Raw genomic sequence first — 22,538 nt, 5'->3', positions numbered from 1 at the left:
GCTCAAGTTGAATGCCTCTCAGGTTTGTGGAGTTGGCTGAGGATCTTTAACTTGAGCCTCAGTATAAGAAAGTTTCCAGAAATGTAAAAAACCTTTGGTCCCTGTGCCAAAGAAAACACGCTCCAGTGATCCATCAGACTTACGGGCAGTGGTGCTTACTTTACACATTATGAAGGCCTTTGAAAGGCCTGGTAAAACCATTATTAGATCCACTGCAGTTTGCATATCAGGTCAAAATGGAGTGGAGGATGCCATCATCTTCCTGCTACACAGTGCCGGTAGTGGTGTGCATCATGTTCTTAGATTTTTTTCAGCACATTCAACACCATACAGTCAACACCTTATGGGACACGTGGCCACATTCTGGTGGACTTCAGCTATGAGGGAGTGCAACCATGACCGTGCGACCAAGATTTGCCTGGCAGGCCTCCCTAATGAACTCAAGATTCTACACCATGAACAGATGCTCGTTGCAAAACTCTTCCAGGGCCAGCTTCACTGCATGCAGCTTTCGGTTGCCCACATCATAATTCTGCTCACAAATTGTCTTTTGGTGGGTGAAGAGGGAGCCTGGGTGGAGTTTCTGGTCTTGGGTATTACACTGGTATAGCCCCCACCCCCCCCACCCACCCCCAAATTAGAGGAGTATGCTTTGGTCACAAAAAGGGAGACACGGGCAGTTGTGAAATGTGTCTTGAGTTGGGTGAAAGTTGCCTGGATTGCAGTGGTTCCACTGGAGCCTGGCTGGTTTGCCCTTTAGGAAAGTCAATTGCTGTGGCTTGCTGAGTGTAATTGTTTATAAAGCATCTGTAGGGGGTTGGTCCATCCCCTACATTGGACACCTTCACCGTCCATGATGATGCCCCCCCGACTGAGGTGGAATCCCAGGAGGCTTATGTTGAAATTTACTTGATGTACAACGGGCTCCTAGAAGGCTTTGCAGTACAGGGCGGACATGGCTCATGTGGGTGGTGGGGACAAGGGACAATATCAGGATATCATCCAGTTACATGAAGACAGAGAGATAAAATCATTCAGGATGTGGTTTACCAGGGCTTGGAAATTAGCAGGGCTGTTAGAGAGTCCGAAAAGCATTACTAAGTACTCATATTGGCCATTGGGAGTCTTCCATTTATCTCTCTACAAGATAGTAAGCATTCCGTATGTCCAACTTGGTGGAGATGGTGGCCCTAACCAGGAGGTGAGAAGCAGAGCTGAGGAGTAACAACGGGTATTCATTCTTCACTGTGATCTCGTTGAGTTTTTGGTAATATATGCAGGGTTGGCGGCCTGGTATATGAAGATCGAAATGAACAGTCAGCATTCTCTGTATCAGAGGCTGAAGACAATGTGACATATTGCTAATGCAGTGCTGTAAAGTTGTTTGTCTAAAACTAATTAGGTCTTCAAACGTCATGTAACCAGCTTTTATGTCAATTGATTAATTAAAAGATGGTCTAAGGGGATTTTTTGAACATGCTTTCAATATGCACTGCAATTCATCACCAAATAAATCATAATGCTAATTACACCTGTTAATTATAATAAAATGTCCTGCTTTTATAGGTTCCATGTGTGATTTCTGCTTTTGTGCATAAATTAAAAGGTGGTGGGGCAGTGGTGGCCTAGCGGGTAAAGAAGCGGACTCATAATCAAAGGGTTGCGGGTTCAAATCTTGACCTGCCAAGGTGCCTCTGAGGTGCCCTTGAGCAAGACATATTGACTTTAGATGTACTAAAGTATACTACTGCTAGATTTGCTACATTTTACATTTACAGCATTTGTCAGATGTCCTTTTCTAGAGCGACTTACATTCAGTAGTTACAGGGACAGTCCCCCTGGAGACACTCAGGGCTAAGTGCCTTGCTCAAGGATACAGTGGTAGTAAGTGGAGTTTTAACCTGTGATTTTGTGGTCTATGGCTCATTTGTTATCCACAAGGCTACTATCAAAATGAAAAGTGTGAAAAACAAAATTGCCCAGCCATAAAATTATGGTCACTGATAGGTGAAATTAGTACATTGATTATCTTCCCTCACCCCTGGCAGAGGGTGCATTGATCATCTGTGAGATGTACTATTGATGGCATGGTACCAGATACCACAGCATACAATCAGATGTCTAGTAGAGTCTATGCCTCAATAGATCAGGTTTGTTTTGGTGGCACAATGGAAAATACTTAATATTAGTGTTAGAGTAGACCTGACTTTGGTGCTTAGAATTACTATACTGTGCTTCGCTGTCTGGATTTGATCATTTGTGTTTCACAGTTAGTTTAGTTTCTCTAAAGCCAGGGTTGTACTATTTTTAGTGTTTTTTTAAAGATCCATGCAGAAAAAGAATTACTCATCATACAAACCGCAAATCTGTTCAATATGACTTATTATCAATAATTAATTTGGCTTGTTGGGAAATTTTTTTTTTACTATGTGCATAGAGTGGTTTAACAAATCACTGCTTGTTTGATGTAAATTCCTGATTAATGGGTGTTTAATAACTGTTGGTGAGAAAGGGTGAGCTTATTGTACCAATCAAATTTCATAACATGATTTTGAATAATTTTCTTAACTAGTCAGGACAATATGGACAAATTGAATGACTATATTTTGCATTATTTATTTTGGCCTCTACTAAAAAGGGAGTGTTACACAAATAACTGGCAATCCAAACCAGGTATCCAATACTTGCCATTTTTGATTGTGCTTGACTGTTGTGTTGGACTTTTTCTGGAGAAAAATATATTCAGATGGTTATGTGTCAGGGCCACTAGATATGCTGCGCAGTCTACTAGGTCGGCGGTTAAAACATTCACAGTTTATTCCCATTTTTGGTATTCTCAGGTGCCTTTTCCTCCCACATGTTTAAACAGGTAAACAGGTAACTTCAAGTTAGTCACTACCAATGGTACACACATCATGCCAAGGGAGCACTCGAAAGGTTCAATCAGAATTTTTTGTCAATGTTACGAGCATTATGCACTGAGTTGGGTGGGGACTGGGTTTAATGATGGCAGCGAGGGAAGTGTCCTGAGTTTAATCCCAATGACCTAGAGCACATTCTGAATGGGCATCGCAAAAGTGTTGACATATTTTGTTAAAAGCAATGAGCCTCCGAAAACACACTTGCCTATAGACCAGAAGACTCAGGGTTCTCAGGGTCGATTGGGGTGTCAGAGACGTGCAAGTCAAAGACCGAAATCATTGAGGTCAAACAAAAGGCAAGAGCGTAATCCAAAAACTTCAAAAGTTCAAAGCAGTCGGCTTGTCTGGCCAAAAATCACACAGGAACAAGTTTGCTGTATGAGTTCATGATGTTTGTTATCTAGTCTGCCTGCTTATGGTGTCTGATGTCTTCCTCGTGGCCTCCTGATGGATCGCCGATGTCTAGGTTGTGTTGGCGCACTCTGGTGGCTCGGCAGACAGTTTCACAGACTCGATTCACAGACAGGACCTATACATAGACACAAGACATGCATACAGAACCAGAACAGGACACAACAAGGATGCACTTATAATGATTCTATAGATAGAAACAACCAGGTAATCAGGGCTGTCACACACATTTACAGTTACATTTACAGCATTTATCAGACGCTCTTATCCAGAGCGACTTACAATCAGTAGTTACAGGGACAGTCCCCCTGGCGCAACTTAGGGTTAAGTGTCTTGCTCAGGGACACAATGGTAGTAAGTGGGATTTGAACCTGGGTCTTCTGGTTCATAGGCAAGTGTGTTACCCACTAGGCTACTACCACCCTAGCAGATGCAGGTGATCAGTTCATTTACATTTACATTTACATTTACGGCATTTATCAGATTCTATAGATAGAAACAACCAGGTAATCAGGGCTGTCACACCCATTTACATTTACATTTACAGCATTTATCAGACGCTCTTATCCAGAGCGACTTACAATCAGTAGTTACAGGGACAGTCCCCCTGGAGCAACTTAGGGTTAAGTGTCTTGCTCAGGGACACAATGGTATTAAGTGGGGTTTGAACCTGTGACTCTGTAGTCTTCTGGTTCATAGGCAAGTGTGTTACCCACTAGGCTACTACCACCCCTAGTTCACCCAAGTTCACTGTTCCTGTTGTGTCTACCCCTGAGTCTTGTTCCATCCTGATCACCTGCACTTCCTTGTATCTTCCAAGTGTACAAAATGACTGTGTTGTGTTCGTGTCTCTGCCATTCATTACATGTATCACAACCTGTAGCTTTGTGCCACTCAGTTTTATTGCATAAACTCTTGTATCTCTTTAGGATCTCAATCCCCTGGGTTTTTGGTTTAGATATTTTCAGTTTTGTTTTCACATCTCATTATTGGTTCCTCCGTTACAAGAGCAAATGCAAACCTCCAGTCAGAAAGACACTGAATTAGAGCACTGTGAAAGATCTGAAATGTAACATGTCCTAATCTAAGATTAATGGTAATGGATGCACACCATTGTGATACTGTAGTGGACACATTGCCTTGTGCCTCTTTTATGTGTTGAACCCATACCTGTTACGTTCTCAACATTTCTGTGTTTCCAGATGAGTTTTTTGTATTTGCCTTGTCTTTTGGTGCCCCGATTTACCATGATTTGTTTTCACCTGCGATCATCAGTATAAGGGTTTCACTGCTGTGTCCTGCTCTCATTCTGTCATTAGTCTTTTACTTTTGTTTCATGTCAGTGTGAGGCCCTATGACATGTTAAATTCCCCTGTTTGTGAGTCCCCTGTTTGTGCTTTAGCATCTTATCTCATGCTATGTGTAAACAGGATCTCTTTAGAGGGGAGAAAAGATTTCCTCTAGCATCTTCAGGACTAGTTGCAACACTAGAAAGAATGGACACTAGAATAAAAACATAGTGGGCATATGCTGATGTTACCAAAATGATACAAAATTAATCACATGATACAAACCTTACAATCATTAATCATATTAACATTTTTTTCTGTGATTGCAATGCAAAATTAGTAATTATTTCAATAGCCTCTTGTAGAAGAGGGCAGATGTAGGTGTTAAGATGGCATGAGTCAGATATCAACCTTTTGCTGTGGAGGTTTTTCAGTAAAACATATAAATAAATAATTAACATTATTAAATCCCACACAAATGCAGTTTGCACTCTCTTCAAGTGATTCATTCCTGCCTGAGAGAGGAGTGCAGTGCCTGCATGGCCCCAGCTCTAATAATAAACTGTGCATCCTGCTGAGAGTTCTGAGTGTTAAAGTGCAGCCATGTTCTGCAGCACCATGAACTTAACATTAAAATGCTCCCTTCAGAATTCTGAACGATCATACTAAAGGCTAAATCTCATAATTAATGCTGAACAGCTCCTGTAATCAACACAGCTACATTTACAGTAACCAACATAATTCCCATTACAACAAAACCAAAATTCCTTTAAAGAACTTAGTGCTACAGGATTGTCACATTATTATTTCATCTTCTCTTTAGCTGCCATTCTTGATGACCCGATGGAGTGCAGTCGTGGGGAGCGCCTGGCCATCACACTGGCCAAAGACAATATCAACCGTTCCAGCAACCGCTCCACCACCAGCAAGCTGGAGGTGGACATCTTTGAGCTTCTCAGAGACAGCGAGTATGAGACAGGAGAGACAAGTAAGTATACACACACATGCATTGCCACCTATAACTGGATAGAGAGATGCCATCAGTAGATGAGTGTGGCTGGTGATGGATGAGTGTGAGTTGGCTGAGATGCTCTGAGCTGTGAACAGAAATTTGATGGCTGTTAGAAGAATCATGACTGAATGGGACACATCTCACCTCAGGATAGTTGGACATGTGTGTGTTATGTGAGGGAAGTTTGATGGCTGTTGGTATAACCACAACTGACACCACTTGATTTATGATTGCCTCAGTATTTCTATGGGTCAAAAATGCATTGCTGCCAATATAATGGAAAAATGTGCTCAGGGACACAATGGTAGTAAGTGAGATTTAAACCTGGGTCTTCTGGTTCATAGGCAAGTGTGTTACCCACTAGGCTACTACCACACTTTGTATATTAGGAAATACAATTAAATGTTTAGAAATAAAAAATTACATATAAAATCTATAAAGGCTACTTTGTAATCCAGAGGCATCGGCGAAAAACTATTTGCAGCATAGTGTACAGAACACAATACCAACAGGTCCACCAAGAAGGATTGTTAAAGGCAGGAATATTTGAGTCCTTTTCAGTCTGCTGTGTTTTGTAATGCCAACATAGGCCTGGTGGTTCTGATTACTATTAGAAAGAAGTCCACAGCACTAGGAGATCAGTTTATTACAGAAGATCTACAGTAAAAACAGGCCCATTATTAAGTAGTAAGAAACTATTAATTATTTCAAATTGATGCATTCAAAATATCAAATTTCAGAAAATTCTCACAGCTATAGCAATTAGGCTCTTTGTCGTTCATGAATAGTTTATATTTCACATTTTTATATTTACAGTTTTGACAGGATGAGAGGAATCCGAGAACCATTCTGCCTTATTGCATTGTTTTCAGCTGCAAGACATGCTGCGGCTGATTCAGTGATTTAATCTTTTTCTGATACATAAAAATGGGAAGTTGTGATGTTTTCAAAATGCAAATGAATCCTCAGTGGTTCTGTATATTTGCTCTGACAGTGTGAGTGCAAATTTCAAAACGATGTGCAGTGCATATATAAATTGGCCTACAAACACATGGTCACATTCTTCCCCAGTTGCTGAATTACAGGAGGTCTGACTATATTTGGGTTTAATTTAACCACACAGTAGTGGAAAGTGCAGCATCTTGGGTAACACACTGAATCAGACCGGAAACCCATCCAATTCTAGCAATAAAACAACACTTACTATTGGGATGGGAAGAAGTCATTATAAGAAAGCATATGTTCTAACAAGTTGAAACCAGTGGTGTAATTTAAAGAAAATGAATTTAAAGAGATTTAAACACTGCAAGGTGAGGCCATGATAGACTGGAGAATGAAGGGCAAGGGCGTTTGTAATGCAGCAGTGGAACAGCAGATGAGGTGCTGGTGGTGCAGTCTGGGTTTTCACTCCACGGTGGGAGGCGGAGCGCACAGTGCAGTACGAGCGACTTGGGTTACTGTGGCGCAGTGGTACTGGACGGTCGGGGGCTGTAGTGGAGTCGGGTGGTGTGGGTCAGCAACATCAGCAACATAGGTACATCAGAGGGCGAGACAAGGGAATGGTCTGAGGCAGGTGAAGAACAGGTACAGACGTGGACAATCCAAGAGGCATGGTCGAATGGCAATTGGTCAGCGTGGAGCAGTATCTGTCAGGAATAGAACGCTTGCAGCAAAGGAAAGAATGACAATGAGCACTCACTGTCCAAGATGGCTGCCGGATACTTATGTCTACTTCCGAGTGGCTGTCGTCTTGGACGTCCCCATGCCCGGCGGTGGAAGGTCAGCCATGACAGAATTTTTTTTCTGATTTATAGAAGTAATGATCATGGAGTAGATATGAGGCAAAGCAGTTGTTAAGGTGCATTGATGTAAAAGTCGAATTTACATTTCAAACTTATGGTTAAAATAGCTTGACTATCCAAATTGTATATGTTGCTGTTTTATTCAAATCTTTGTAGGCTTTGGAGAACATCACCTGAGACTGGACAACGTAGACGTTGGATGAGAAACATTTGAGAATCATGAATCTTGTAATTTATACAGTTGTGAGACAGGCTGCGTAAATGCATCCAAAATCTCAAATGTCTAAGGACATTATCACAGCAGTCTAAAGTAACATCAAACATTTATGATTAATTCATATGCAGTGAAGATATTGTAGAGAATTGAATCCTATTCGACTAAACACATTCTGCAATTAATAAATGTTTGAATTCATTTCTGTGCATTTTTGCTCTTCTACAGGGGATTAATATGATCTTGAGGTGGGTGGATTACAACCTTTTTTTTCATTCAAACTTTTTCATTCCACTCAACTTCTTTTTACCAGCTTTCAGTCCATTGTTTTGAACTATAGTTTATTTAGCAACATGGTTTGATTATGGTTTTGATTGTGTTCTTTATATATGAAAATACAGGAAGAATTTGTGTTTATAATGTAAGGGTACAGCAGTGCATTCGCGGACTGAAGAAGCAGGAGAAGAAGCAGGAGAGCAGGGAGACATGGAATGGGGTCTTTTGGGGAGAAGGGGCAGGAAGTGGGGTGAGTAGGAGCAGGAAGACAGGGGTGCAGGGAGAAGCAGCAGTTCAGGATCCCGCATGGCGTCAGGGTTAGAACACGGTGATAGAGAAGGCACAGCCTATACTATGGCTGGAGGAAAAAGGAGTTGTGCTTGCAGAACAATAGTCTACAGTCATGGGTTGTCAACAATACGCTCCAGATTGGGGCTTGGTCAGAAGAGGCATCAGGGTTCAGACAAGGTTTTGGGAAGATCAAGGACAACCACGAACAGATGAGGGCAAATCCAAAAAAAGAGGTCAAACAAGGCTTAATCAGCAACAGGCAATCCAGGGAGCAATGACACGGAATGAGCTCACACTGAAGAGTGGGCTAAGGTTGTGGCAGGACGTTTATACCAACTTGTCCTCGCCAGCTTCAGGACGGTCAGTCCTGGGGGTAGTTTGGCGTCCCCTCTGGGTGGGGCTGTGACACTGGGAGTAGGAGAACAGAGGGGAGAGCTTGAGAGCATGAGGTGAGCATGGAGGTGGAAGCAGAAGGTCGCTGGCTACAGCAGGTACGTGTGCTGTTGCACTGGTTCAGCAAGCGTAGTTGGTTGGGGGAGTGTTCAGTAGAGGCGTGACAGTACAGGAACAGTACCAGAGGGGGCCTTCTGGCAGGTTAATAATGAGCAAACAAACATGCAGAAGTACAGGTAAGGGCAATCCAAAAGTCTAGACAGGCGTTCATTATGAGATTTCTAGATTTGTAGCTTGCAGCAGCACCAGGATAAACCATGAATGTTGAGCGGGTGAGAATGCAATATGGTGGCCCAGCTTTATATCCTACCCCGACATCGTCTGCGACTGCTTCTGGGTTGTCATCTGCAAGGCTTCTGAGCGCCCCCTAGGGGCATTACTGTTCCCTATTCCTGACTCACACACAGGTCATATATGTCCCATATATCCTTTTTAAAAAAGAGAAAATAGGTCTATGATCTCATTTAAATAATTTGCTGGGTATTTTTGCCAACCTCTCAGTCTCTCTCAGAACAGGCTGTTTTACATTATAATTCATCTCTCCAGAACTAGGGCATTGGCGGCATAGCAAGAGGGGGGGTGCTTAGGATGGCACTGCCCCCCATCAGTGCCACCTCCACTAGACTGCATTGTGCTGCTGACAGTTCACTTCGCCATGTATTTTGTAGCATATTTTGAACTTTTGGATCGCATCCTTCAATTAAAACAAGAGTAAATGGTCCATTTTTCTTTTATTTCATGATTTGTTGTACCAAAAGCCATGCAGAGGTGACTTATTAAAAACCAGACATCTTGTCAACCTCTGTCTCTCCATGGCTAAGCCCAGCACCTCTGCTACCAACACGGAGCACAGCACACCTACGTCGGCAACTGAACCACCACAAGATGAAGATAAGCCTACACCCATGTCGGCTACTCAAAATCTTTGCCTTAAACACAATATACAGTCCAGTCTGCCTGACTTAAATATGGATAGCCCATCCAAGAGTATTTTACTTAATTATCCCAAGCACATATTCATAAAGACACTCAGTTTTATCAGTTTTGAAGAAATGTGCTTTGCCTTCCACGTATTTAGTGTTTCCAATTCGGACTGTGAAGACATATTCACCAGCCATGACTGCACTAATTGGAATAAAGCTCTACAAAAAGATGGTGGCTTCCACAAACACACGTCTAGTATATATGTCATATATACATACGTATATACCATCACCATTTCAGACTCAAAGAAGCTCAATTGAAGTCAAACTTACAGTGCAGGTAGAGGTAGAACAGACCCAAATGGATGTTAAAGAACAGAACTTTTTTTTCATATATATTGGATCTGTGTGCACATGGGTGAAATCTGTTAAAAGTTGTAGTCTACAGTTTCTGCTGTAGAACAGCTTCTGGAGGGCCAACTGTCAGATCTTTTCAACTGCATCCTGACATTAGGCTCAGGTATATCTTAATAACATGCAACTCTGTGAATGGTTTGGGCTAGAATAAAAACTGTCTGGCTGGGGTTCCCCCAGGAACAGGGTTGAGAAACTGTTGTAGACACAAGCTGGGCGAAATTACACCTTGTTGATTTAGTACATTTACATTTACATTACATTTATCCCAACTATGAATACAATCTTTTTATTCACTCTGTTGTAGATTCTGTACACAAGTTTGACAACAAGAAAGTTACAATTTAATCTAAATATTCTTTAAAGAGGAAGGTCTTGAGCTGTCGTTTGAAGGTGCTCAGTGACTGAGCTGTTCTGACCTCGAGGGGAAGTTAATTCCACCACCGAGGGGCCAAGACGGAGAAGAGTCTAGATGAGTGTTTTCCTTTTACCTTCAGAGATGGAGGGACCAGGCGAGCAGTACTGGAGGTTCGGAGTAAACGAAGTGCAGTGCGTGGTGTAATAAGGGCTGTGAGGTAGGATGGTGCTACTCCATGTATGGCTTTGTAGGTCAGTATAGCCTACAGTAATTATCAGTAATATTTAGTAGTTGAATGGGGATCACTGTTAGGTTGGTCATGGTGGTTGTATGTTTGCCTCATTTATTAGGACATTGAAGAACAAATCCCCAAACTGTATGGCAGAATTCACATCACTTCACATATTGATTATTGCCAATCACTTTACTTTTTTGCCAATAGTGGATTTTCCAGGCACATTGTTAAATGACAAGGGAACCAATTGATAAGTTCATTTAGACTTAATTCCCTCAATTGCAGCAGTGGTTGTGGCACATTACTTTCATTTGCTTGAAATAAAATAAGGATGAGGAAAGAGAAATGTTCCATTAAGTTAACTTCTGCAGTTTCTGCTGCCCTGTATTGATTGTGAAATATGTATGGGAGACTAGGATGTAGGCTCAAAACCACCCGGGTGGAAACTGGAAAAAGAAAAGTCAAAAGATAAAGAAAAGCTGTCAACTGATTTACTGTCTCACCCAATGTTACAGAAGAGACCTTTGAATGGACTGAATCTCTAAAAGCTTTTTTTGACATAGCGGTCTTATGTAAAAACTTTACATAATAAGTGTTTTTTTTAACTGTTTATTTATTTTCTACCATTTCAGTGATTTATTTTCATTGTTTGCTCAGCTACATTGCTTGTGGGTGAAAAATGCTTTACACTTCAAGAGATTTATGATTTGAGGAAATTATGCTAATTTCAGAAAACACTACTTCTGGAGGTGATTTGTCCTTTTTATGTTTTTATTGTATATTGACTTTTGTTGACTGCTGACTGGTATGATGTGCAATTACTCTGCTGATGACAATCATTACTTTTTGAGTTTGTTGCATTTTCTTTACACAATAGACATACAGTTAAATAATAAAAAGATGAGATAATGACATTCAAAACTGGGAGAAATGTTAGGAGATATTCTCCTGTACTTACTGTAGCATTGGTTACCTACCAACCTTTCATTGAAGCATAGTTTCAGTGCAGAGGTGACCTAATTTTCATTCTGATTCTGAAATATATCCATGCTTTTGTTGGAGAACTGATGATAGAGATTATGCAATAACCTGGTTATTCAATAGATCCAGATCCTTAGTTGTGCTTTTTTTTTGTTGCATGACACTGCTGATCTGATAACTGACCAATCAAAGCTACAAAGAGGCTTGTGCATTAACTTTTCTCTTTGCATTAATATTCTCTCTCTCTCTCTCTCTCTCTCTCTCTCTATATATATATATATATATATATATATATATATATAAATTTTTTTTTTTTTTTTTTTTTTAATACAAAGTATGTAGCATTTTGATAAAAAAACTGATCAAGTATTACCTGATAATTAAATCTAATTAAATATGTAAAGTGAAGGAAAATAGTCAATGGTACTCAGAAAATGGGATATGATAGTGGTTTCACAGTGAAGGCCTTGGATTCGGTCCATTTTGGATTGGAAAAATAAATCAGTGTAACAATGTTAATGTGGTAGTGGAAGCCAGCAGAGATAAGAGAGAGTATTGAGCAGTGGAATAAATTAAAGTCTTACATGCAAGCCTTGATTTGAATGCTGATAAAGTGTCTGAATCTCTAACATCTGAGGGCAGATTAATATATATCTAGAGAGCTCTGTAAGACAGTGCTCTGTATCCAGCTGTGGCTTTATGAGATCTAGGAACTAGTTAATTAGCTTGTGGTCTCAAAGTATGAAGTTTGGTAGGGTTTTGCAGGTAGAAGGCATCTCTTTTGTAATATGAGTATCAAATGATTTGACTGAATGTATTATCTAAATAGGCTACTGTACTGAAGATAATGCTTCTTAAGTCGCGCTCCTAATGTCAATCTGAGTGGACTGACATGCATAATATTATTGAATGTTTGCATTCTGTTTCACCATCTGCATCACTTAAATGAATGATGCTGACTGATATTTATTGATTATTGATCTTTGTGCACAGCAAAATTTAAATAAAATAGTATAAGCGCTTAGCCTTACCGCTTATTATTATCTCGCGATGGAGACTTGTGGCTGGTGCCAGATGTCTCCCAAAAGTTTCCCGTAAATTAATAGCAGCTCCCTGATGCCCGCAAGTTGAATAAAATATCACAGAAACTACGGCAAGCAATCATGCGATTCTGATCTTAATTTCTTCTTTTTTTCTTAATTGTTCATGTTGTGAAATACAAATTCTTTAAAATTCTTAACAAACTAGAGGAAACAAGCTGGTACATAATACAGTCCATAATCTTGTACAGCTTGCATTGGTATATTTGAAGTTTCAAGGTGCTATGAGTTATATGTTTGTCTAGTCTAACTCTTTTATTAAAGTCAGATGTTTATTACTTCTTTTTGTTGCTTTTTTAGTTATCTTTCATGTCTTTCCTTAAAAAAAAAAAATCCAAATACTGATCTCTCTTTTTCTTTCTGTCTTGTCAGTGTGTCAGATCCTGTCTAAAGGAGTGGTGGCAGTTTTGGGTCCTTCTGCTAGTCCAGCTTCCAACTCGATCATTAGCAATATCTGTGGAGAGAAGGAAGTAAGTAATTCGTTGTGGGTACATCACAGTCTTTCTTCCCAGGCACAGCAGATTCAGATTCTCCTCTCCCCAGTGCTTCTTACAAGCTGTGTATTATCAAAAAGTAATATAGGCCATTTCTGCTAAAATGCCAGTGGACACTTTTATACAGATATACCACAGTCTGCCCCTGTTCAGCTTTGACTATATCTAAGAGAATACATAATGCATCATTAAGTTACGGCTTCTTTGTATTCTAATCTCTAAGCAGTGCTATTGCAGCATGTATTAAGCCATGCTGGATATTAGCATTCGTGCACAGGCATAAAAAGCATCCTGCTACATTGTATATAGTTCATGCAAATGTATACAGTACAGGCTAAAAGTTTGGACACACCTTTTCATTCAATGTGTTTTCTTTATTTTCATGACCATTTACATTGTTAGATTCTCACTGAAGGCATCACAACTATGAATGAACACATGTGGAGTTATGTACTTAACAAAAGTCACTGGACCTGAACCCAATCGAGATGGTTTGGGGTGAGCTGGACCACAGAGTGAAGGCAAAGGGGCCAACAAGTGCTAAACACCTCCGGGAACTCCTTCAAGACTGTTGGAAAACCAACACCTCTTGAAGCTCATCGAGAGAATGCCAAGAGTGTGTAAAGCAGTTTTCAGCTATTTCACCTTTTTTTGTTAAGTACATAACTCCACATGTTTTCATTCATAGTTCTGATGCCTTCAGTGAGAATCTACCAATTTAAATGTTCATGAAAATAAAGAAAACACATTGAATGAGAAGGTGTGTCCAAACGTTTGCCCTGCACTTTACCATCTAGCAAAAAGCTAAACCCCCCTGCCACACCTCTCTCATTCCAAGCATGGATTCAAACCTATGGCATTTAACAGGATTTCGCCTGTTTTGTTGGGTATTGTTTCAGCCTTAATAATGTGATTTATGAAATTTGAGTGAAAGGGACAATTAAAGATAAGGACAGCTGAAGTCTCAATTGGTATTCAGACGGCCGCATTGACAACAGGTTATTTGACCTGCTTTCATCAAAGGTGGTGGACTAATGACACTGAGGAAGAGAGTATGTCTGATGAAAGGACCACAACTAAAGACATGGCTAAAAGATCATAAACCTTGTGTAGTGGTTTTAATAATGAATGACTGACAAAAACAAGCGGCATAAAAAATTGCTTACTGTGATGCTCCTTGCAATGTTATATAAATATACATGTGTATACATTATTAAGAAGCACTGAGAATTCACTGCTATTTATTTCCTGAGATTTCTTGAAATGCAAATATATTCTGATCTGATCTTTTCCCCACCAAGACTCTGAAATATTCGGGTGCCTTTGCGGTCAGTTTTTGAAAGGATTCTGAAGCTGACAGTCTGATGAGTCCAAGTTGGTTGAAATGAGGCAACCGGAGATAAAATCACAAAATTACTAGTGCAAGCAGGACGAAATCTTCTGTAGATCCCATCTTTAATTGGTTGTATAACTTGAATAAATATAAAGACAACATGATATTGTACACCTTTGATTCATTTCTGACACCAGAACCCAATGATTGTCAGCTCACATGAACACTGCTTCTTTATTCTGGATGATTTAAACCTGCGTTGGTCAATGTGTTATGTGCCCCACATTTTATATATTTCCCACTATAATATGGGAACAATCCCTCCTGTTTTATATAAAGTTGCGCACTTGTATATGGACCCATATGCTAGTGTTTTAGATGCTGTAGGTAAAATTGGTATTCTGGTTAGATTAGCATTAATACCAGAAGCATATTGGATGAGCTTTATTCCAACAATTAGTCTGTGGTATGAGGGATTTTTACATGAATCTGAAAAAAAAAACAATTATATTTGAAGTTATTTTCAGTTTTAGTTTTGTGTTCAGCATACATTTATGGCAACACATGTGGGTTATGTTACATCGAGTGAAAACCTTCAAAACAAATTGAGAGATGGTAATATGCAAATTAATGCAGTAATTTATGTCCTGTAGTCATCATCAATATGACGAGATTTGTAAGTGGTACTTGTAGCCTTGTGGGAAACATGCTCACCTATGAACCAGAAGACCCAGGTTCAAATCCCACTTACTACCATTGTGTCCCTGAGCAAGACACTTAACCCTAAGTTGCTCCAGGGAGACTGTCCCTGTAAATACTGATTGTAAGTCGCTCTGGATAAGGGCGTCTTGATAAATGCTGTAAATGTAAATGTAAATGTAAATGAATCAGAAGACCCAGTTTCAAACCCAGGGGCAGTAGTTGGCCTAGCGGGAAAGGAAACTGATCTGTAATCGGAAGGTTCAAATTCTCGCTCTGGATAAGATCAGCTGCTAAATGCCTTAAATGTAAAATAATAAAAGACCTGTAACTAACCAGTTTAGTTACAACATTCTGAAATTCTATATAAATTCTAAAATCCTATAGACTGAAATGAATTGTTTTGTTTGGTTAGTTGTCTGTCTGCAGCCCTGACAGGCCCTCAGCAGGAAGGATCTTGGCACCATGGAGTAGAATCATACACCAGAACCTTCTTCTATTGTTTCATTAAGATTTTATGTCCTTCATTTAAAAAGTTTTGTGTAGTTTAAATAGCATTTCTGTGAACATAGAATGAGAATTTTTTAAGTTGATTTATTCATTTTATGTTCTGAGAGCATAATATAACTGAATAAATCTCATTGAAAAATGTCATGTCTAATTAAACCAAGTGGATTACTTCTATTCAGCTTAAATTGCGTATATAAGCTAACAGCAGCTGTTTTTATTTCACTCAGAGACAGGCTGTCTCTTTCCCAATTAGTCACTCATTGCATAAAGCACATCACTGGTTCATTACCCCTAAAAAAGCATTGTAATGCAGAACCTCCCGCAGATCCACTGACAAAACACACAGCATTACTGTTCCAAAAAAACTAAACAAAAATTTACTATAGAAACACTAATTTCATGATCAAAACTGGGCAGAAGAAGGGAAAAGAGCAGCCAGCAGTTATATGTAATCCTCTGGTCTGACCTCCCAGTGCCACAGCAACCTCAGTCATTCCCTTCTGTTCATTCCTGTTGGGCTGATTGAGCCCCGTTCTGCTGGGATTGTCAGACCATCCATCCCCCTGCTCCTGGGACTCCATTACACCCTGATGGAATGTGATGGGAAACCAGTGGGGAAAACAGGGTGCATGCAGTGCACCGTCACCCTGAGTGCAGCAGACAGCCAATCTGCCATGATGGAGGAGGCTCTCCTTCTCTTCAGTCCATGTCCTTCAAGCCCTGTTGAGTTTACACACACACACGCACACACAGTTGTGCCCTGCATACACTAAATTACATTTAATAGTATGATTATTAAATGTTTTTAAATATCGGTTATAAAACCATTTTTACTGTAATAAGTAATTCTCTTTATTTGTGCCATAGTGAAACGCAGATTCTGGCAGCATCTTGTGCACAATTTTTATAGCAGCTGTACTTTCCATACTGCCACACGTTTTTTTCAGCCAGTTTCAGACTGAACGCGGCCTGTGCTTTGTGCCCAACAGGGTTTGCGCTTCTGTTTTCAGAATGCAACACCCAGTGAAAGCGCCATGGGGTTTAGAGCAAAAAGTAGGCATGGTTAATGCCGTTATTGTGCCCCCCCCTTGCATTCAGAATTTGGAACGTGTGAGACTCCTGACAAACTATCAAACTTATTTTAAGTCCAAATTTTGTACAGAAACCATCCCCAAGTGATTTGTTTAGGATCTTTGGATAAGCCCTTTAAAATATGTGGAGACCTTTAGTGTAATTTCTGTTTGATTAGTTTGTGTCATGTCAGCAGGCATGGAAAGAGATATTTTTCCAGACCAGGCTGCATGGCTCCTAAACTGGTGAAGAGAGTGTTTTTTTCTGTTTCAACGCCTTAGTTTTGTTATATAATGTAGAAATTAGATACGATTTGTGCAATAATTGTCTCACAAATCTAATTCCAAAGTTTATATGGTAGAAATAAATAGCTGTAATCAGCTTATAACCACTGCTTCAATCAACCTCTCGTCAAACTTGGGAGAGTTTCAGAATTTCTTCCCTGGACCCACAACGGGTGGGCTTACGTTCCTCAAGTGGGGTAGGGAAGATGAGAGCGACAGGAACCTTGGACAAGCCACTCCGCTACTTCCCCGAAGGCCGAGACAAGCCCTGAGAATTGTCCTTTTGGAGGAGAGTGAAGAGGAGGATGACTGGTGGGATGAAGATGCGTAAACAGCATGTGCCCTAGTGCCCACACAGTGCTGCGTCCTGGAGCTGCAGGCCCATTTGGAGAGATTGATGGCTGAGTGATGGTAAGCCAGGCAGAAGAAGAAGACTGGTGGGAAAAAGTTATAGAAGTGGTGTGCCCACCAACACCCATGCTGTCTGGCTCGGAGCTTTGTGCCATACTCATGGTCAACTACTGTACATCTTTGACTACAACCACCCGCACCATCACCTCCCAGCAGGTCAGCACACAGACTTTAACATGATTAACTGTAAAAGTGATGTTTTAGAGAGCCTCTCAGAAGTAAAGATGGATAGTGGCTCTCCAATCTGTTAAAGAGTGTGTAAAAAGATTGAGGTGTCAAATTACAAATACATGGCAAATTTCATCATCTACAGTGCATAATATCATCGAAAGATTCAAAGAAACATTGGCATGATTGTGTCAATGACATTACTATATGGGCCACAATTCGCATTGCCATCTGCAGATGTCATCTAAAGCTCTATCATGCAAGCCATATTTTAACATGGTCCCATGTCCCATGGGCCAAGACTTATTTGAAATGGAGTAAGAAAGTGTTCTATTGTCAATCGAATCCAAATGTGACATTATTGTTGGTACTCATGGACGACATGTCAGAGCTGTCCTCCGAGGCCAGAATCTCTGATGTTTTCGAGCTGCATAAATTATGGGCATCTTGCATGATTTGGTAGGAACCATGAATGCTGAAAAGAATAAAAAATATATGATCCCCTCCAGACTATGTCTATTTCAGAGAAAACCAGATACTGCAGCTATTACAAGAGAAGAGTCCCCCTGCTGAACTGGCCTGACTGCAGTCCAAATCTTTCACCTGTAGACAACATTTGGCGCGTCATTAAACAAAAAAATGTTAACACAAGATCTTCAGCAGCTGGAAAACTAGATCAGGCGAGAAAGGGACCACATTCCAAAATAAACTCCAGAATCTCATAACCTTGATGCCAAGACATCTTCAAAATGTTTCAAAACAAGAGGAGATGCTACATTATGGTAAACATGCCCCTGTCACAAGTATTGTTAGCAGACATCAAGTTAGAAAAAAGCTCATTCTGTGAATAAAATGTGCAACATGTGTTATGTTATCTGTATTCTGTTCTGAATAAAATATTGGTTCATCTGATTTGAAAGTGCTAGTGTTCATTTTACGGGTTGTATGGGTTGTAAATGACACTAACATCTACGAGAGCAGAACATGCACATTTTTTATTTGTCCAGAAAATCGGTTGAGCAGAAGTGAGACTGGACAGATATCACCTGAACAGGTGGCACTTTGAGACCAAACACATTGAATAGTCATAGAAGGATAAATATTTGATGTTCTATGAGGTAGAGAAGAATATGTTGTTCTGGTATTTTCAGCATCTTCTCCCCTGTGCAGGTGCCGTTTGTGAAGGTTGCCCCAGAAGACATTTTGAAGGTCCAGTTTCCCCGTTTCACAACCCTTGACCTGCGGCCAACCAACAGTGATATCAGCCTGGCTGTGGCTGGTCTTCTAACATTCTTTAACAGCTCCACATCCTGTCTCATCTGTGCTCAAGCTGATTGTGAGTTTTTCTTTCACTTTTCCCTGGCTCTCTGATGCTTGTTTCCCTTTTGTTGTTTCTCTCCTTGTGTTATTTGCTCTGAGTAAAAAATGTCTTTATTATCATGAAAGCACATTCTGATGCTTAAACTACAAAGGGAAATTGTTAATTACTTCATTAGAATGCGAGTCCTTGCTTGACTTCCCTTGTCTTAAGTCTAAGGCATTTAATTTCAAATCTCCCCTGCCAAGGCTAATGCTGCACCTCGCTGTCTGTAACAATGAAACAGAAGCGTACATTACTGCAGGGAAGCACAGATCAAGCCCGTCTGGGAGGATGAAAAGGGTGAATGGTACTGACAGACGACCTGGAGAGGAGCCTCGTGGTTTTCAAAGAGAAGTGTGTTCATTTCCACATGGTAGCTGATTAAAGGATCTGAACCTCTGCCACTGGCTAACCTTTCCTTTAATCTGCTTAGAGCTTTGAGGTGTGCTTGGCTGGGTCTCCAGTTTAGCCTGTTACAGGGAAGTGTTGAGCTTGCACACTCGCCTCTCTTTGACTAGTGCTGAGTTCACAAATTCTTACTTCGCATTTCAAGTGGAACATTTTAAAAAGGTGTGTTTGGAACATTTCATGTATTTAATTCAGATTAGCCACAGATATGTTGACTAAGGGTTTTAACCAGGACTCCAGCTTCCATAAGATGTTGCTCTCTTATTATTACAGAACTAATGTCTGATGAATTACCTGTCCTGAAAATGTTCCTTGACTTTAGAAAAAACATCAATTACAGTTTGAACAGCATAGACCACTGAGTAAATTTCAGTAACTTAACAGGGAATCCACAAACACTTGATACATATTAAAAGCTATTTGTTGGCAGCTTATAATGGCCACAGGTCATTCGGCAGAAGACTAGGTAGAAGCAGTCCCTATTATATTGTGTGCCCTGGTGCAGTCGGGGTGAAAGCCAGGACTCATCATCTGCATTAATGCTCTGACAGCTCATTCTCCCTGAAGGCAGTGGTGGGAGAAAATAACATCTGAGGGCCTAGGCAGAGCTCTGCCTCTCTCTTGAGGGGGATAATGTGGCCGAGTTTCTGGTGTCATCAGGAAATGGCAGGCAATGCAGTGATGATCCGTGGTGCATGACCAGTCTACACAAACAGGCACTACACACATATGCTTGTTTTGCACTGTCAATGTCATTTATGCCTGGGGACAATTGTTGGCCTCATTAATCATTTTACTGCTTCATAAATATTGCTGTTGGGCAGAAACGATGAGGAAGGGACCTCTCACTGTTACAATAATACATTATTCGCATACAGGGCACATACAAAAACATTTCTTTTAACACTTGATATTTGTCTGGTGCTATGCAAGTGTTTAGTGTCTGAAACTGACATTTTCCCATTTAGAATCCACCCTTTCTTTCCTGGTCTCCTTGATACACCCCTTAGGGTATTAAGGGTGCAGCTATCTGCTCATGGCAGAAAATAAGGACCATCTTATTTCACCTCAGGAAATGTTGGTGCAATCCTGCTGTTTTTGCTCTGCTCTGAGATTTCACTTCACACACTCTGCATTTCCTCTGCAAAAAAAGTGTTCTGTACTCTTACACTAATAGACTAATCTGCCACTATAATAGCAATGCAGCAGTGTGCAAGTGCCCTGAGAGCTCCCAGTTTTCTATCTGTCATGCAAGAAAACTTTTACATCAAGCAGGATGAATAAAGCGCAGAACACAAAGCTATGCTGAAATACTGAGTTTAATAAGTTTTTCCTTATATTTGAGTATAATTTTATACATTTTAAGACACTCATACATCAATGTCATGATGGCTGAACATGGCGAGGAAGAAGGGTTCATACGCACAACGTCACAGAGACGTTGTCCAGAGCGACTTACAATCAGAATTTACAGGGAGCTCCCCTGGAGCAACGCAGGGTTAAGTGTCTTGCTCAGGGACACAATGTTACCCACTAGGCTACTACCACCCTTGGTTTAATACATGGTGGACAGGACAAGGGAAACATCACCAGACAATGACTCAACAGCGAACAGACACAAACAGGGCAGCTTTATAAAATCATACACAGGTGAACACAATCAGGAAACATAATAACAAAGAATTAACATGATTGGTTTAATTTACAGCTTCTCAAACACATGTACAGTGTATTAAATTGACAAATTATGAAATGTACCCACATTTTGTTGTTTAAACAGGTTCTTGGCTAGGTGTGGACAGAACAAGCAAGCAGGTTAATGTTCATGGCTGCAGCTTGATACATCAGAATAATTTTCACTCCTTCAAATTGTAAAAACTTGAAAAGAGTCTGAATGGTAAGACTCACTAAAAGCACATTAGATGAACTGTAAGGCTTTCCTTTCTATGCTGTGTTGATTATTTGAGTTGTCTAATAGGACTGATGTTTGGTGCTGGAGAATAAAGAAAAAATCTTCAGTCATTTTCTTTTTATATCCAATTTAGTTTTTCCTAGTGAGAATGAAAAGTTTAAATAAATGTTGCTGGAATGAGATTTGTAGAACAAATGTGCTTTAAGCTGTAAAGTGACAGAGTTTTTATTCACTTCAAATAAGCAAGGTAAGATAAAAAGAAAACTGTTCAGATTGTTGCTGTAGCCATATTCAAGTGTCACAGTGGCCAGACAGGAAAGGGAGATGAGGAAATAGGATGCATACAAGAGACAGGGGCAAACATGACCCGATGGAGAACAGACAGAAACGGGGTGAGCACAAAACTCCGGTCTGAACCCTGGGCCTATGTTACGGATCAACTCATTACTATGTTAACTATATATATATATATATATACATTTCAGCTTGTATCCAGATACCAGGCTCTCTGTGTTGACAGCATAAATACAGTTACTACCCCAAAAACACTGGAGGATATACATTATATTCATGACCTTTGTCCCTGATTTATTGCATAACACTGTATCCGATGGCATTTGAGGAAGGAATAAAACAGATAGCCTGATGGTATTCGAGACAAGAAGTATCTGAAGCCATTGACTCAGCTGGAAGGGAAGCTGCCAGCAAAAACAGTTAGGAGGCAAAATGGACACTACAAACAGCTGCTACATTCCACGGGGTAATAAAAAAGTACAAACCAGTACATTGATTATTCTGGAGCGATGAGCAGAGGTTTTATGTTCTCAGGTTGTCCATCCCTCTGCTTGCCTGGGATATCTCAAGAATGCCTTTATGGAAGTTCTTCATATATTTTAGTGTATTTGTAGTGTATTTTTTAGAACACATAAAACAACCAAGACATGTGTCACACGGTGAGTTCTGTGACGCATTTGCAGACATGCTAGGGGCTGGGGAGGAGGATCGGGGGCGTTTGGTCTGTGGGGGAGAGGCTGGCGGGGAATGGGGACGTGGAGGGAGCAGTGGACGCACTGCAGCGCGGCGGGAAGTGAAGTCAGGATCCATGGGGGTTCCCGGGGCAGAAGAGAATGGGAAGCCGGCGGGTTTCAGGGTTGTCCAGGAATGTGGGCGGGACGGGAGGACGTCTTGGGAGGCAGGAAGGCAGGGGA

General features: G+C 40.6%; 1 protein-coding gene across 3 annotated transcripts in view; it reads left to right on the top strand.

Moving 5' to 3' along the window:
• grik4 (glutamate receptor, ionotropic, kainate 4) overlaps positions 1–22,538 on the top strand; it is a 144,342-nt gene that overhangs the window by 76,587 nt on the left and 45,217 nt on the right. For all 3 annotated transcript variants that reach the window (XR_003742932.1, XM_028959152.1, XM_028959164.1), the window contains exons 4-6: positions 5,445–5,609; positions 13,053–13,150; positions 18,821–18,986. Coding sequence is in view for 2 of the 3 variants with exons in the window: in XM_028959152.1 (XP_028814985.1) it covers positions 5,445–5,609; positions 13,053–13,150; positions 18,821–18,986 (429 nt within the window). In the remaining variant the exon portion in view is untranslated. The remainder of the gene's footprint in view (positions 1–5,444; positions 5,610–13,052; positions 13,151–18,820; positions 18,987–22,538) is intronic.

Source organism: Denticeps clupeoides, chromosome 2 (genome assembly GCF_900700375.1).
Source record: "Denticeps clupeoides chromosome 2, fDenClu1.1, whole genome shotgun sequence".
NCBI classification, from domain to species: Eukaryota; Metazoa; Chordata; class Actinopteri; order Clupeiformes; family Denticipitidae; genus Denticeps; species Denticeps clupeoides.
The sequence above is the reverse complement of the archived record's forward strand: the minus strand, read 5'-3'. Positions and strand labels throughout refer to the sequence as shown.